The 15,792-nt window shown below is 35.5% G+C and overlaps 1 protein-coding gene across 1 annotated transcript in view; it reads left to right on the top strand.

The window, feature by feature from the left end:
* GRM8 (glutamate metabotropic receptor 8) overlaps nucleotides 1-15,792 on the top strand; it is a 938,300-nt gene that overhangs the window by 757,556 nt on the left and 164,952 nt on the right. Inside the window, exon 10 of the mRNA XM_054495924.1 lies at nucleotides 2,402-2,542. Coding sequence (XP_054351899.1) covers nucleotides 2,402-2,542 — 141 coding nt within the window. The remainder of the gene's footprint in view (nucleotides 1-2,401; nucleotides 2,543-15,792) is intronic.

The following is a 15,792-nucleotide window of genomic DNA, read 5'->3' as shown; positions in this document are numbered from 1 at the left end:
AAGTATCTAAGTTGGAAATTATTATATTTTGTGACAATGTGGCTCTCTAATGAGCTCTCTTGAGAGGCTTTCTTGACTTGGGTATAGAAACAGCTAACACATTAGGAATTATGTATAACTCAGGGTATATTCCTGGTAATGTGTTATACAAATTACATTATTTCATCTTAGGTACTGTTATTGTAAAAAAGATTGGGAACTGCTGTTGTAGAAGATAAGGAGTCATTGAGTCAAGGAGGTGACAACTTGGGATATTTTAAGTAGAGTAAATTAAGTATCCCTTTATTGAGGAGAGAATATGTAATTAAAATATTTCAAAGTGATATATAAATGTCAGGAATTGATCATGTTAATGTGAAATTCTTAACATATGTGTTTTTCCAGCCAGAAATATCTTCCTCATTTGAATTTCAATAATCTTTTGTCTAGCCATCACTTAGAGAACTTTCAACATCCTTTCTATTACTATGTGTTGGTGTGTACTGAAAGTAAATGTGGAGTGAATAATTTATCCCCACGCACTGTTCTAAGCACTTGACAAGTGTTGATTATTTAATTCTCACAAGAACTCTATGAGAAAAGTATCATTATTACTCCCATTTTACAGGTGAAGAAACTGAGGATTTAAGAGGTTAACCTGCTCGAGGTCACTAGGAGCTGAGAAAGGTTTTGGTCAGGTTTGGCAAATAGGTTCTACTTGAATATATAAGGAGTAGCTAAGATAGTACTGCTTGATTGGAGAGCTCTTATTTTATTCCCTGAGTAATGTACATCTATCGATTTATATATAAAGTCATTTCTCATGTGAATTAATAATAAGAGTAATAATAATGTACATATTTACAGCTCTTTTAGGACTTCAAAATTTATTCATATTTATTGTTAAGTCTCTGTGGCAAGTGAGGGAAAAGGGACATACACAACTTGTGGAAATCAATGGGGAATGGAGTGAGCCTGGACAGGGAACTTCCAGTTCCGGGAGCAGAGCTCTTTCTTCCATGCGGTGCCATCTCTTGCAGCCTCAGCAGTTCCTGATGATACCAGATATCTGTAGTCTCATCAGAGAACTCACACCATGTTTAGATTTTAGGAAGAATCAAGAAAACAGAATATTAGACATCTGTCCATTAATTACTGGAAAAGTATTCACATTGTTGTTATGTGACTCTGATTACATTTATTTACAGGTTACTGTGTTTTTTTGATAAAGTCATCGATTTGTTTGATGAGTTAAATATTTTAGAATTTTGTGATGGCTGGTAATTAGGTAAACAACTCTACAGATAGAATAAGAAATCTATTATAAGATGGGAATATGTACAGTTGACGTATATAACTATTGGTAATGTATACTTTTGGAGAATACAGTATGAGACAGAGATAACAAGAAGGGGAAACTCTCCAGCACAGTTTAGAAATTAAATCCAATATCCGGTGAGAAGAGAGTCAGATAAAAGGCCTGCAGAGGGAAGACAGACACCAAGAAAAGGGATTGGTGTCAGGTGAATTTTTCAAGACAGGAAAGAATAACAATTAAAAAAAATGTAGAGAAGCCTAAAAGCTGTTAGAGAAAAGGAAAGTCTATATAAATAGTGAAGCTAGATGGAACAAGAAGACATTGGGGTGGTGATCCATTTCTACTCTTCCCCTGTAATTACATAAAAGTTAATAAGAGGGAAAGTAAAAGTGAGCAGAAACTATTAAGAGAAAAGATGAAAACTTCCGAGAGGAATGGAGTTTAGAAAAGACTACAGTTCTTGCATCCTGCTGCTCTGCCACTAATTAGACCTGTCACTGTGAAGGGGGAGAACAATCATGATCTGGGCAGAGTTGGGACTTCCCATAGATCACTGCCTCACCCATTGAGAGGTTCCCAACAGTAGACCACATTGATATACCCTTGGGCAGAGGTAGCAGAGGCACAGGAACAGTGCTCTCTAACTGCTTTAGAGCGTTTGGAAAAAGCAAAACTCAGGATTCTTGCCAGAACATTCTCCTGCCATATTTTGAATTGCTGTTTGTAGTTCGTATTATACAATAGCTGTCATGCTTCAAAACATTTACATTTTTCTCTATTAACTATCATACTATGTAGCCAGTATTGAATATTCAGCCTATCAATTTTTATTTATTTAGCTTTTATGTGCATTGCTTAACTTGGATACTCATCATTTACTTTCTAATGTGTACAATAAAGCACTTCTTACTCGTGTATGTATGTCTGGGCTTCTTTTCATGTAAAAGATATTACGCTATCAAGAATGACCTTGTATGGATTGCAATCTTTGTGTCACTTACTGCACACAATATATTTTTATCTACCATTCCTTCTAAAAGAAAAATAAGCCCAGTGGGCTATCTTACTAAAACTTTATTAACATTGTTTTCTAAATCTTTATAGGCAGTGCTGGCACTCCTGTCACTTTTAATGAAAACGGAGATGCTCCTGGACGTTATGATATCTTCCAGTATCAAATAACCAACAAAAGCACAGAGTACAAAGTCATCGGCCACTGGACCAATCAGCTTCATCTAAAAGCAAGTATCGTTATAAACATATATTAATGTATATAGCTCTCCAGGAGGGATGCTTTATTTTTAAGTATATAACTTTTGCTAGAATAGATTTTCCCCATAAATAAACTTTTAGAAAATGTATGACTTGATTCTCTCTTCAATTTAAAAATGTTATGGACATTCTTAAGCCTCTTTTGAGAAATATCCTGATATCTATAAGAATTTAATGAATGATCTGATTTTTTTTCTGCAATTGACTATACACTTAGAGAAATTTTGCCCTTTTATGAAAGAGTCATTTGTTGTAATCTTTTTACATTTTTTGTATGTCTGTGTTGGAGGTGGTGTGGAATTGACTGAATATGCCCTCATTTATAAATTTGGGCTTAAAAAAAGGTCACATCTGGCGAACAAGGTGAAACCCCATCTCTACTAAAAATACAAAAACAAAATTAGCCGGGGGTGGTGGTGGGCGCCTGTAGTCCCAGCTATTCGGGAGGCTGAGGCAGGAGAATGGCGTGAACCCGGGAGGCGGAGCTTGCAGTGAGCCGAGATTGCGCCACTGCACTCTAGCCTGGGCGACAGAGCGGGACTCCGTCTCAAAAAAAAAAAAAAGGGCACATCACCTTTGCCACATCACAAGGGGAGACCTTCTGGCTATATCTGGTTGATGGAAGTGAATCATACTCTGTGTTTATATTGCCTCTTTCAATAGCAACACCAGGGAAAGTTGATGTATCCAAGGGTGATGTTCAGATTATTTAACAGCCTTTAGAGCTACCTGCTGTTTTTGTCTACCGCAGGCACTCTTCAGGTCCAAGGTCCATTAATTCTGCAGTTTCCACAAGTGGCCATGTGAGGGCGACTTGAAGAGCCCAGCCGGAAGCAAGTTCCCAAGGCCTGGGATTGGTGCCCAAAAGCACCTGGGCATTTGCCTGCCAGGTGCCACACCATCACCCAGGGTTCTGTTGCTTTCGGCTGGAATCTTATGGGTACCCAGTGGGGTTAGCACGTGGGGATGGCAGTACGGAGGAGGAACTTCATCAGGTGTCCCAGGCTGGTGGGCACTCCCTCAGAGGAGCTCTCTTAGGACAGAGGTCTTTGGGGGATTTGGGGAGAGCTGCTAGGTACCATCACTCTTCAGTCCTAAGGGGCTCTGGAACAGGAACCCAATTCTGAACTTGATGGATAAGGGAGGCCCAGGAAATCAGTGCACAGGGCTGTGGATGCTGGGGTGGGGAGGGCAGGGAGGGCAGGGAGGGCAGCATCTACTTACCACCAGGTAAAGAATTAGTTCACATTTTAACAGCCCTTTGCCCCATATTAGTGCACACTGGCTTTTTTAGGTATAGAGAAGTATGGAGCACGTTCTGTAGTCTCAGTCGAGGTTTGGAGTTCATTCATCCAGCATCTTTTCCACAGAAACGTAGGACTATTCACAGAAATTTGGTGGCCAGGAAATAACTACAAGAACAGTAGACAGTAGGATGTTTTTAAAATGCATCAAATAAACTAGGAAAATCTTCTTCTTCTGTTCTATTGTTTTAATGTGTAATTCACTCTTTCCTCTAACAAAAAACATCTCCTCTTCTTGATTCTCAGAGCTACCATAATACTGTGAGAGTGTACACATGCTTTCTCATGTTTGAACCTAATCAGAAGACATCAATTTGATATTTTTAATCAATTTTTTTGTTTTGTATTTCCAAATATGTCCCTCAAAGTGATATGTCTATGGAGCACCAGTTACCCAAGTTCTCAGAAAATTAGATGATGAGAAATTACAAAACTAGGGAGATTATGATTTATTTTCTTCCTCATAATTATTACAGCTATGCATTTAATAATGCACAGACAGCTTATGTTTCTAATGATTGTAGTGATACGTAAGGCCACATATCAATACTTTACTACTTCTAGGTGCTTCATGAAATCTTATCCATTGTTCTGCAATCCAAATTGACATTTACTGAAACATAACTTTGATAATGCCACAGGTTATTGATAATCAATAGCTTTTTGACAGAAGCCCTTTTGAAAGAAGACCTATGGGAAATGAAATAAGACAGAAATGATTTGACAAGGTCTAAGATAGGAAAGCTTTTTATCTGACTTTTATTAATGTCAAACTGCCTATCATTAATATATTCTGATGATTAGGAATTTACACAGCAAAATCCAGTGTTTGAGAAATATATACACTAACATACAACACCATTACATAACATAATTTTACACACAAGTACACATATATACACATCTCGCCATATATGCATAATGTAGTTATAAAACTTTCTATTGAATCTCAAGCTGCTCTTTTATGTACATTTAACAGTGCATGAAAGTTTTATGTTTATGACTGTGTTATCGTTCATAAAATGTATCAAAACAATTTGTGAGAATTATTTCTCATGCATGATTATGATAATTTATAACTAGATAGCATTGCTGGTTTTACTGAAATGGAAAATGCAGCTCTTAGAAGAAAAAACAATAAATTGCACTGTGGAGAGAGGTTATAAATTAAGAATTCAATTCTGAGGATTATCAGGACAAATCAAATGACTTTTATCCTCAGGAGTTGAATTAGTCACCTGCTTGAAGGTGGAGTAGTAGAGTGCTTGGCAAGCTACCAACTTGTTAATGTTCTGCTTAGATCTATGGCAAAGCACTAAACAAATTATGTGCCTCAGTTTTATCATGTCTAAAATGAAAACAGTAGCACCCACCTTATATGGTTGTAATAAGCATTAAATTAAGTAATACAACAAAGCACTTTGCCCAGTGTTTGGTACACCTGAGATCTATAAATGTTACTTATGATTAACTCAGTATCTTAATATTCTACGTGGTCAGTGAGAGACCTGATAGATAATGAGTGTACTGGGTAAAGCGAAGGTCCCATTAGAAGAGGGACTTGAGTTTGTGTGAGAAAGTTCAGAGACAATCTCTGCATTTAAAATGCTGACTGTCCCCACAGCCAGTCCTTTCTGCCTGTCTTTGACATTGGCCTTAATACTTGGAAAATCCCTCTGCACTCAAAAAGCAAACTTTATATAAGATAAATATATTTTCCCGTGCTACCATATGGATAGATATCATCAACTAGGCAGTTATTTTTTGAATGTATTTGGTGAATTCAGTCTGTGCTCATATTCTGTTAACAGGTGTTGAGACTATAGTGAATATGTGAACCCTGTTCTCGGGGAACTCACAGATTAGAAGGAGAGACAAACACTCGGCCAACCATTCTAATGCAATGAAGCAGGTGCACTGATGAAGGTATATATATGGGTTTGCAATGGCAGCCTAGAGAGAGGTTGCTAATCTGGCCCAACCTCTGGTGGGAATTGTCAGTGTGGCCAAAGGAGGATACTGACAAGAGGATTTACTCTTATCCATATACTCTATCTCTTCTTGTTCTATTAAACCGGATTTATGATAGCTTTCACATTCTCAGTGGTAAGCATTTATCAGTCAGTTATTGGATTGAACTCTGCTTGTTTTCAAAGAGCCAGTTTTTCTGGCTGAATTCAACCATAGTATAAATTTGTACAAAGAGGGTATATGGTTAGGCATATTGGAATGCAGTAAATTTGCCTTGAATATCTCTTAGTGGATTGAATGAATTTTTTAAATAAGTAGATTATTCTTTTTCTTTTTCCTGGAAAATATATTAGGTATTTCATTTCCTCAAAAGCATTGTCTTTATTGTTCCAAACATTACTGTTTCTTTTTTCTTTTTATGAAACTAACATATGTTCTTAATTTGGCAATTACAATCAGCATAATTTGTTTAAGTTTTCTACTCAGTAATCTCGGCCCACACATGAGGCGTGTATTGTCTACCTGAGAGTGAATTTGAACAATGAGTCTCTCTATTTTGTTAGGCAGAATCTCTCAAGAGGCAGGTGGTCCTTATTAGTGATTACAAAACATATTGTAACCTAGAGGTTCAGAGTAAACAGAAGAGCCCGAACTGTGAAACGAACAGCCATATGCTGCTCCGTGTCCACAGGGAGAACGTGTATTGGGGATACTGTATGGGCCAAAGATAACTCAGGGATTTTTTTTATGCTTTTTCCAACCAGATCCACTTTTTCTTGATTACTGTAGGAATGAAACATATGTTTTTATTGGTTTCAACATATTATTCTTTTTATAATCAAGGAACTAAGTTGAATATAAATGATAAATAACAAAGAATAGTGACTTCACAAGGGTGTCCCAATCTGCCCAATTATTAGTGGCAGAGTGTAATTTGGAAGGGTGATTTGAAGGAGAAACTTATTTAATAATTTTGAACCTGATTTAATTTTCAGCAGTTGACTCCATAGAAGAAGAACTTCTGACAGAGTACTGAGCTTTAAGCCTCAGTTTTCTCATCTAAGGGGGATAATAGATATTATTATGAATAGTAAACACATTGTAATATGGTGATCAAGAAAAAGATCTCAAAGTCAAACAGAAGATATTTGAATTCTGACCTTTCATTCATGAGCTGTGTAGCCTTGGGCATGTGACTTAGACTCAGGTTCTTTATCTACCTACTTGATAGAGTTCTGAGATCATCAAGGAAATTGTATGTACAAAAATCCTAGAACATTGGTACATATTAAGTATTGAACGAATGTGATAATAATAATTTTTGTTTTGTTTTGCCAGTACAACCAGCCTACTATAGAGGACCTATAGTGGGTATTTCAGTATGAAATCAAACTGAAGCTGTATTTGCAGCCTTCTTTCTGTCTTTATTCTGATGCTCTGAATAGTGAGTAGCTGTAAAGAGAGGTATATGCACCATGATAACTTGTCTGTCTACACAATAAGCCCAAAGTATTTGTTTTGATATTTTGAAAAGTAGACTCTGTGATTCAAATTCTTTGGGAAAAACTAAAACTTGAGCAAACTTTCTGATGTAATTTTGCTCCACTAAATTGGTCTTTACCACATACCTATAGTATAGTATTTATTTTAATTGAATGTATGTATTTTCCTATAGATGATCAGTTAAATATATACATGCTATATGTATGTATACTGGGGCTTCCTTGGCTTGCTTGGATTAAAAAAAGGGAAAATTCCTGAGTCTCCCCATTTGTCTCAGGGATTTTGTTTTTATTCTGGATAAACATCAACTGTTTTTTTAATACAAAAATCATTAGTTTCATTAATTTCATAGAGGAACAGCTTTTATATAATGAAAAATATTAAAACGGTTTTGAAGTAACAATGGACTGAGTAGAGTTGAAACAGTGAGAGAAGACTTGACCTTTGTTTGCTTTGACTGTTAGGAAACATACATTTTCTCTTTGCCTCTGTTTGCCTGTTTGCAAAGTTGCTTACATGTGAAAATTCTCTTTCCTATGATTGTCAGTGCACACACATACATACATATATGCATACACACACACACACACACACACACACACACATATATATATATACATATGTTCACCCTATTAAATAAGTATTATATGAAGCATTCCTTTTCCTACAGGGCATAAATGTGAGTCAATTCCCTGGGCCCTTTCTCTATATTCTGTTAGAACTTTAAATGTCACTCTAGTTCTTAACTTTGTACTTGATTATGAAAATACTTTGTTCTGTTTCCTTTCCTTGCAACAAGATGATTTTTAAAGCTGTGTATTTGTGTATTAGATGCTAATTTATTCTTTTCAAAAAGGCATTTTGAGGTCATTATTTCTATCTCTGTTTATAAAATAACAAGATATAAGGTAACAATATGATTTGGTAAAGTCATATTTTTAACATATTGAGCAAGTGTTAAGGTGATTAAATTTTAACTACATTCTTGCCAAGCCCAGAGTAAGTACTCAATAAATGTGTATTTAATATGTCATGAATAATATGCTGATCTTTTCTACATATTGACTGAACATAGATGGATGATCCAAGATTATCTATTAGGAAGTACACTCACGCACAGATTATTTATTCAGTGACTGTTCCCAGCCAGGCAAGATGATAGTCCATGGCTGGGCGTCGGTATAAGATATACAGTCATCCCTATGTAAATATGGGGAATTGGTTTTAGGACCCCACATATACCAAAATCTGTGCATGATCATTTCCTCCAGTCAGCCTTGCAGAAGCCATGCATATGAAATATCAGGCCTTCTTATATGCAGGTTTCACATCCGCCAGTACAATATTTTCTGTGTGCGATTGAAAAAAACCAATGTAGAAGTAGACCCATACATTCCAAACCCATGTTGTCCAAGGGTCAACTGTGTTTCCAGATATCAACAGATTTCTAATTCATTAAAGGCAACCATATACTCATAACTACAATAATTGCATAATTATACAGGTACAAATTAAATAATAAGCTATTTTAATTCAGTGGTTTGAATATGAATTCAAGGAATCAATGATCACCTTAAACTAGGGACACTGGATAGTTTCTTGATGTAGATGAAATTCAAACTAGACATTAAATTCTTTTAATGATCAGAAATATTTGGAAGAACATATAGGCCATTGAAAAAGCATCCATTCATCCATCCACCATTCATCCATTCATGTATTTATTTTGTAAAACAGTGCCTCCAGTTTGCCAATGCTGTAGTGCAGGCTGGTATGGTTTAGAAGTGTCTCAGATTCAGTTCATTGTGTCATCCATGAAGTAACAGGATTATGCAGGTTCAGCATCCAAGGATATGTCTCTTTCATGAGCCCATACTAATACATCCAGCTGTGTTCCTTTATTCTTTTTCAACTTTAAACACACATTCATTATTAGCAAAGTATGATCAGCATTCACAAGGAAACATATTCTCTCTTGGTCTAGAGGCTGGGGAACTAGAGAACTGTGTTGGTGTATCTGGTTTCAAACATTCCAGTACAACGATCAAAAAGACCGTAGTAGTTAGATGGCCTGATAAATGCAGCCTGACTCTTACCTTCTGTTCTCAGAGAAGCAAGATAATTGGAGGCAAGGAACCTGTTCTACTTGGCTTTATGTCTTTAATGATTAATATAATATGGGACTTACTAAGTGTTCATGAATAAATTAATAAAGCAAAAATTTAAAGCACTGTTATCTTTACAAGGCCAAAAAGGTGAGCTGACCCTATGATACTGAGATAATGTATAACCGAGGAGCACACTGTAGTAAGGGTAGAGCTAGGAGCCATTGTCAAGGTAATCAAGGACAAACTCCAGAATGGATAATCACGTTAAAAGATCCTTGCAATCAGGCCAGATAGAATCTGAGGGAAAGTCCAAAGTTACACAGGAGCAAGAGGAGTGCATGTATGCGACCCAGATAAAATTCTGTGGGGCACATTGTTACTATTACCACTGGCTTTTATTCTTGCCCATGCCATTTGCAGACCTTCAAATACTGCAGACAGCCTTAGAGTTACTGAGTGACTTCTGATAACTGTCTTTGAGGAGCATTTGCCATTGAATGGGAAGATCTATTCTGCTTACACAAGGATTTCATAATGCAAGTTGTTAAGTACAATAATACAGATGAGGACATTGTCTAGGTTTTCATAGAGAGATAGGTAAAGGCTCAGTTTCTTTACGGGACCAAGTATGATTCTGAGCTCCCAGAACAGAGGACAATCTGATCAGAGAACATTGTGGGGAATGAAGCAAGATAGCTTGAACTTAAATTCTATAAGACCTCATATACCATGAGAGCATTTTAAGATATTTTTGAGCTACAGTGAGTTTTTCAATAGAGAGATGCTCACATTCAAGCTTCAGGAGAATGTCTTTGGCAGCAAAGTGCAGATTAGCTGGAGAAGAGGTAGTCCATGAGCTAAGTCAAAGCCGTAATTACGATTTTTTTTCTATTTTACTTAATTTTCTGATAGATTCTCTCTCGCCTATTTATCTACTTTGTTCCAGCCTTAATTCATAAAATATTTTGAAAGGCCTTACTAAGATACATTTATCACAGTAGGACAAATAAATAAATGAGGACATTAGGAAGAAGGAATAAAGAGTGTTAGTGAATTTTAGTTCATACTCAACTTAGATTTTCCCAATAATAATAACAAATAGATTCATCTAGGCTGTTCAGTAGAGTAGGTGAAGTAATCTTGTTACTATTTTAAGAATATACAAAACTATGCCATACCAAATCTGATTTAATCTGATTAGGACTTGAGAAGCTGAATTCGGTTACCTAGATCCAGTTGGAGGCAGGTTTCTAGGGCCATCTACTAGTATTCAGGGTGTTTAGTTGTTTGTCAGGGAGAAATAGGGCATTAAAAACCTATCATTATAAAAAAATAGGAAAAAACCACAAGAGTTTAATTAGTTATTTAAATAATAGCTGAAAATAACAGAAATAGAGAAGAAACAAAAATGGTAGACCACATATGCCTGAGAACATGTGATATTTTGTGAATAGAATGATGGTTAGCAAAGGCAGGGAGGAGTAGGGGGAGGGGAATTAAGAAGGCTAGGTAGTGGGTACAAAAATATAGTCAGCTAGAAGGAAGGAGTTCTAGTGTTCAATAGCACTATAGGATGATGATAGTTAACAATACTTTATTGTATATTTGAAAATAGCTGGAAGAGAAGATTCAGAATGTTCCCAACACAAATAAATGATAAATGTTTGAAGGAGATCTTAAATCCCCTGATTTTATCATTACATATTGTGTGCATGTATCAAAATGTCATATATACCCCACAGATATGCACAACTAGTATGTATCCATAAAAATTAAAAAGTTCAAAGATAGTGGTTTAATTAGAAAAGGAAAATCAAAGAAAGTGATGCTGCTTAAAGACATAACATGAAGCAAGAAATGTGTTTTTATACCAGCACCAAAGATGGATAAAAGAAGCTAGTGACTCTAGACTTTTATGGGGATAATAAAATAATAAAAATGAAAATAAATGATATTTTAATCCTTATTTTAACCTTGGGAGGAGTAAAATAAGTACAATTTTAACATAACAAGTAGAATAAGTAAGGTTAAAATAAGGTTATAAACATAAAATGAAGCTCTGGGATGGAGGAATAACTGGTAAAAAGTCATTTTATTGTGGTAGATTTACATGTGAATCCTGTATCCTAGAGTACTTTTAAAAGCTCAGTGGGTTTCATCAGTGTTATGTGAAATCTAAAACATACAAGAGAATTACAACTAAGAACTGAAAAGTATTGTATATGAATTAAAATATGTAGCTTCCCATTGTAGATAGGCCAGTGATTTATAAGAGCAAGACAAAAGAATAATTAATGTTTATGGACTGAATCAAAAATTTCTCATGACATCTTTCCTCAAAGCTTCCAATAATTAACTGAGGAGGAGAGCCAAAAGCTAGGATCCTCCTAAATTCCCCATACTGTGTTAATATGGTTATGGATGCCATATTTTCAACTGAAGTTACAGAAATATGCAATTGTGTATAATCTCAGGGGTTTGAGGTGTAAAATAATGTTTTCTCTTTAGATTATTTCTCTTTAGTTGCATATTTAAATGATGAAATATACAACAAGGCCATAGAAATGTACTAAATTTTACTAGTATTTGATTGCTTTCATTTGTTATAAAATCATTTTTATTGACGTTATTGTGAGATAATTGCAGATACATTTGCAGTTGTAGGAAATAATTAAGATTCCATGTCCCTTTTACATAGTTTTTTCCAATGATAACATTTTGCAAAATTATTGTACAGTATCACAACTAGGATATTGACATTTATATAATCTACAAATCTTATTCAGATCTCTCTAGTTTTACTTGTATTCCTCTGTGTGTGTGAGTGCATATCCTTATATTATGTATTTAGCTCTCTGCTATTTTGTTAACCATTTATATCTGCGTATGTGCTACCACAGTAAACATACAGAACATTTCTGTTATAACAAGGCTTCCTTATGTTGTCTTGTTATATCCATATTGATTTCTCTCCTATATGCCTCACTCCCCAGTGCCTGACAACCACTAATGTGTTCTCTATTTACATAATTTTGTCATTTCTAGAATGTTATACAACCCCATCAATAAGTGGGCAAAGGACATGAAAAGACATTTCTCAAAAGAAGACATATATGTAGCCAACAAGTTTATGAAAAAACGTTCAACTTTACTAATCATTAGAGAAATGCAAATCAAAACCACAATCAGATGCCATCTCACACCAGTCAGAATAGCTATTAGTCAAAAAAAGCAGATGCTGGTAAGGTTATGGAGAAAATGGGAATGTTTGTACACTGCTGGTGTGAATGTAAATTAGTTTGGCCATTGTGGAAATCAGTTTGGAGATTTCTCAAAGAACTTAAAACAGGATTACCATTCACCCCAGCAATCCTATTACTGGGGTATATACCCAAAGGAATATAAATAGTTTTGGTTTTTGGGGTTTTTTTTTTATTCAGAGTCTCACTCTAGAGTTACCCACTCTGGAGAGCAGTGGCGCTATCTCAGCTCACTGCAACCTCTGCCTCCTGGGTTCAAGCAATTCTTGTGGCTCAGCCTCCTGAGTAGCCTGTGCCACCACACCCAGCTAATATTTGTATTTTTAGTAAAGACATGGTTTCACCATATTGTCCAGGCTGGTCTCAAACTTGTGAGCTGAAGTGATCTGGCTGCTTCGGCTGCCCAAATGTTGGGATTACAGGCATGAGCTACTGCGACCAGCCGGACTATAAATCATTCTATCATAAAGACACGTGCGTGTTCATGTTAATTGTGGCACTGTTCACAATAGGAAAGACATGGAATCATCCTAAATGCCCATCAACAGTAGACTGAATAAAGAAAATGTGGTACGTATACATCATGGAATACTACACAGCCATATAAAAGAAGGAGATCATGTCCTTTGCAGAAACATGGGTACCCTGTTAAGTACTATGCTTATTACCTTGGTGTCAAAATAATATGTACACCAAACCCCTGTGACATAACCTTTACCTATATAACAAACCTGGGCCAGGTGCAGTGGCTCACACCTATAATCCTAGCACTTTGGGAGGCCCAGACAGGCTGATTGCTTGAGTCCGGGAGTTTGAGACCAGCCTGGGCAACATGACAAAACCCCATCTCTACAAAATAAAATAATATAAAATAAATAAAATAAAATAAAATAAATAAAATAAAATACCAGAATTAGCTGGGGTGGTGGTGTGTGCCTGTAGTCCCAGCTACTGGGGAAGGGGAGGTTGCAGTGAGCTGCGATCCAACCTGGGCAACATGGTGAGACCCTTTCTCAAAAACAAAAACAAAAAGAACAAAAACCAAAAGAACAAAAATCCACAAACCAAACTTCACTTGTACCCCTGAAACTAAAATAAAAGTAAAAATAAAGTAATATAAAATTTTCATCAAAGCTGTGTAAACAAATCACACAGTATGTAAGCCTTTGGATTTAGCTTTTTTACTGAGCATTTTTTTTTTAATTTCATCCAAGTTGCTGCATTGCTTTTTATTGTTGACTAGCACTCTAATGATGAATGTACCAAGGTTTGTTTAACCACCCACCCTTTAAAGGACACCTGTAAAACAGTTATGAAGAAACCTGCCATGAGCATTTATTGAATTGTATTTAGAGAGCAGCAGGGTAGAGTGATGTCTTGTCTCAGAACTGAACTAAATCATTTCTTAATGGACAGATAAAATTTATGTATTTACTATGTACAACATGATGTTTTGAAGTATATATACATTGTGGAATGCTTAAATCTAGCTAATATAAGCATTACCTCACATAGTCAGGATTTTTGTGATAAGAACACTTTATATCCACTCTTTTAGCATTTTTAATGAATACAATATATTATTATCTATAGTCACTATGCTGTACAATAGATCTCTTGAACATATTCCTCCTAAGTGAAATTTTGTATCCTTTGCCCAATATCTCACAAATTCTGCCATCCTTCAACGACTCAAGCCCTTGTTAACCATCATTCTACTCTCTGCGTCTTTCTAGATTCCATATATGAGTGAGATAATATGGTATTTATCTTTCTGTGCCTGGCTTATTTTACTCAACATAATGTCCTCTAGCTTCATCCAAGTTTTCACAGATGACAGTATTTCATTCTTTTTATGGATAAACAGTATTCCATTATGTATATACACCACATTTTCCTTATCCATTCATCCACTGATGGACACTTAGGTTGATTCTACATCTTGACTATCATGAATAATGCTACAATGAACATGATAGCACAGATATATCTTCAACATACTGATTTCACTTCCCCTGGATATATATTGAGTAGGAGATGGCCAGATCATATGGTAGTTCTATTTTTAATTTTTTGAGGATCTTCATATTATTTTCCATAATGGCTGCACTAATTTACATTCCCACCAACAGCTTGCAAAATTCCATTTTCTCCATATCCTCACTAATACTTTTTATCTTTTTGATAACAGCCATCCTATCATGCATGAAGTGATACCTCATTATGGTTTTAATTTGCATTTTCCTAATGATTTGTGATGTTGGGCGTTTTTTCATATACCTGTTGTCTATTTGTATGTCTTCTTTTGAAAAGCATCTATTCAGGTCCTTTGCCCAATTTTTACCAGGTTATTTGTTTTCTTGCTAATGAGCTGTTTGAGTATCATATATTTTGGATAAAACCTTTTGCCAGATGTGTAACGTACAGATATTTTCTCCCATTCTGTAGGTTCTCTTCACACTTGTTGATTGTTTCCTTTACTGTGCATAAGCTTTTTAGTTTTGTATAGTCCCCTCATTTATTTTTGCTTTTGTTGTCTGTGCTTTTGCAGTCACATCCAAAAAGTCATTACTTAGACCTATGTCATGGAGATTTTCTCCTATGTTTTCTTATAGCAGTTTCAAGGTTTTGGGTCTTGTATTTAAGTATTTAATCCATTTTAAGTTAATTTTCATATGATGTGAGAAAATTACCTAAATTTATTCTTCTGCATGTAGATATCCAGTTTTCCCAACATCAGTTATTGAAGAGACTGTAATTTCCCCATTGTATGTTCTTGGTACCTTTACCTTTGTTGAATCAGTTTGCTGTAAATGTATGGATTTATTTCAGGGCTTTCTATTCTGTTCCATTGGTACATTTGTTTTCATGTCAGTACTATGCTGTTATAGTAACTATAGCTTTGTTGTATATTTTAAAGTTAGATAACATGATGCGGCTTTGTTCTTTTCACTCCAGATTGTGTTGGCTATTCAAAGTCTGTTGTAGTTTCATACAAATTTTAAAATTGTTTTTTCTAGTTCTGTGAAGAATGGCACTTGCATTTTGATAGGGATTGCATTGAATTGTAGATTGCT

Source organism: Pongo pygmaeus, chromosome 6, assembly GCF_028885625.2.
Source record: "Pongo pygmaeus isolate AG05252 chromosome 6, NHGRI_mPonPyg2-v2.0_pri, whole genome shotgun sequence".
Lineage (NCBI taxonomy): Eukaryota > Metazoa > Chordata > Mammalia > Primates > Hominidae > Pongo > Pongo pygmaeus.
Note: the sequence above shows the minus strand (reverse complement) of the source record. Positions and strands in the feature narration are given on the sequence as shown.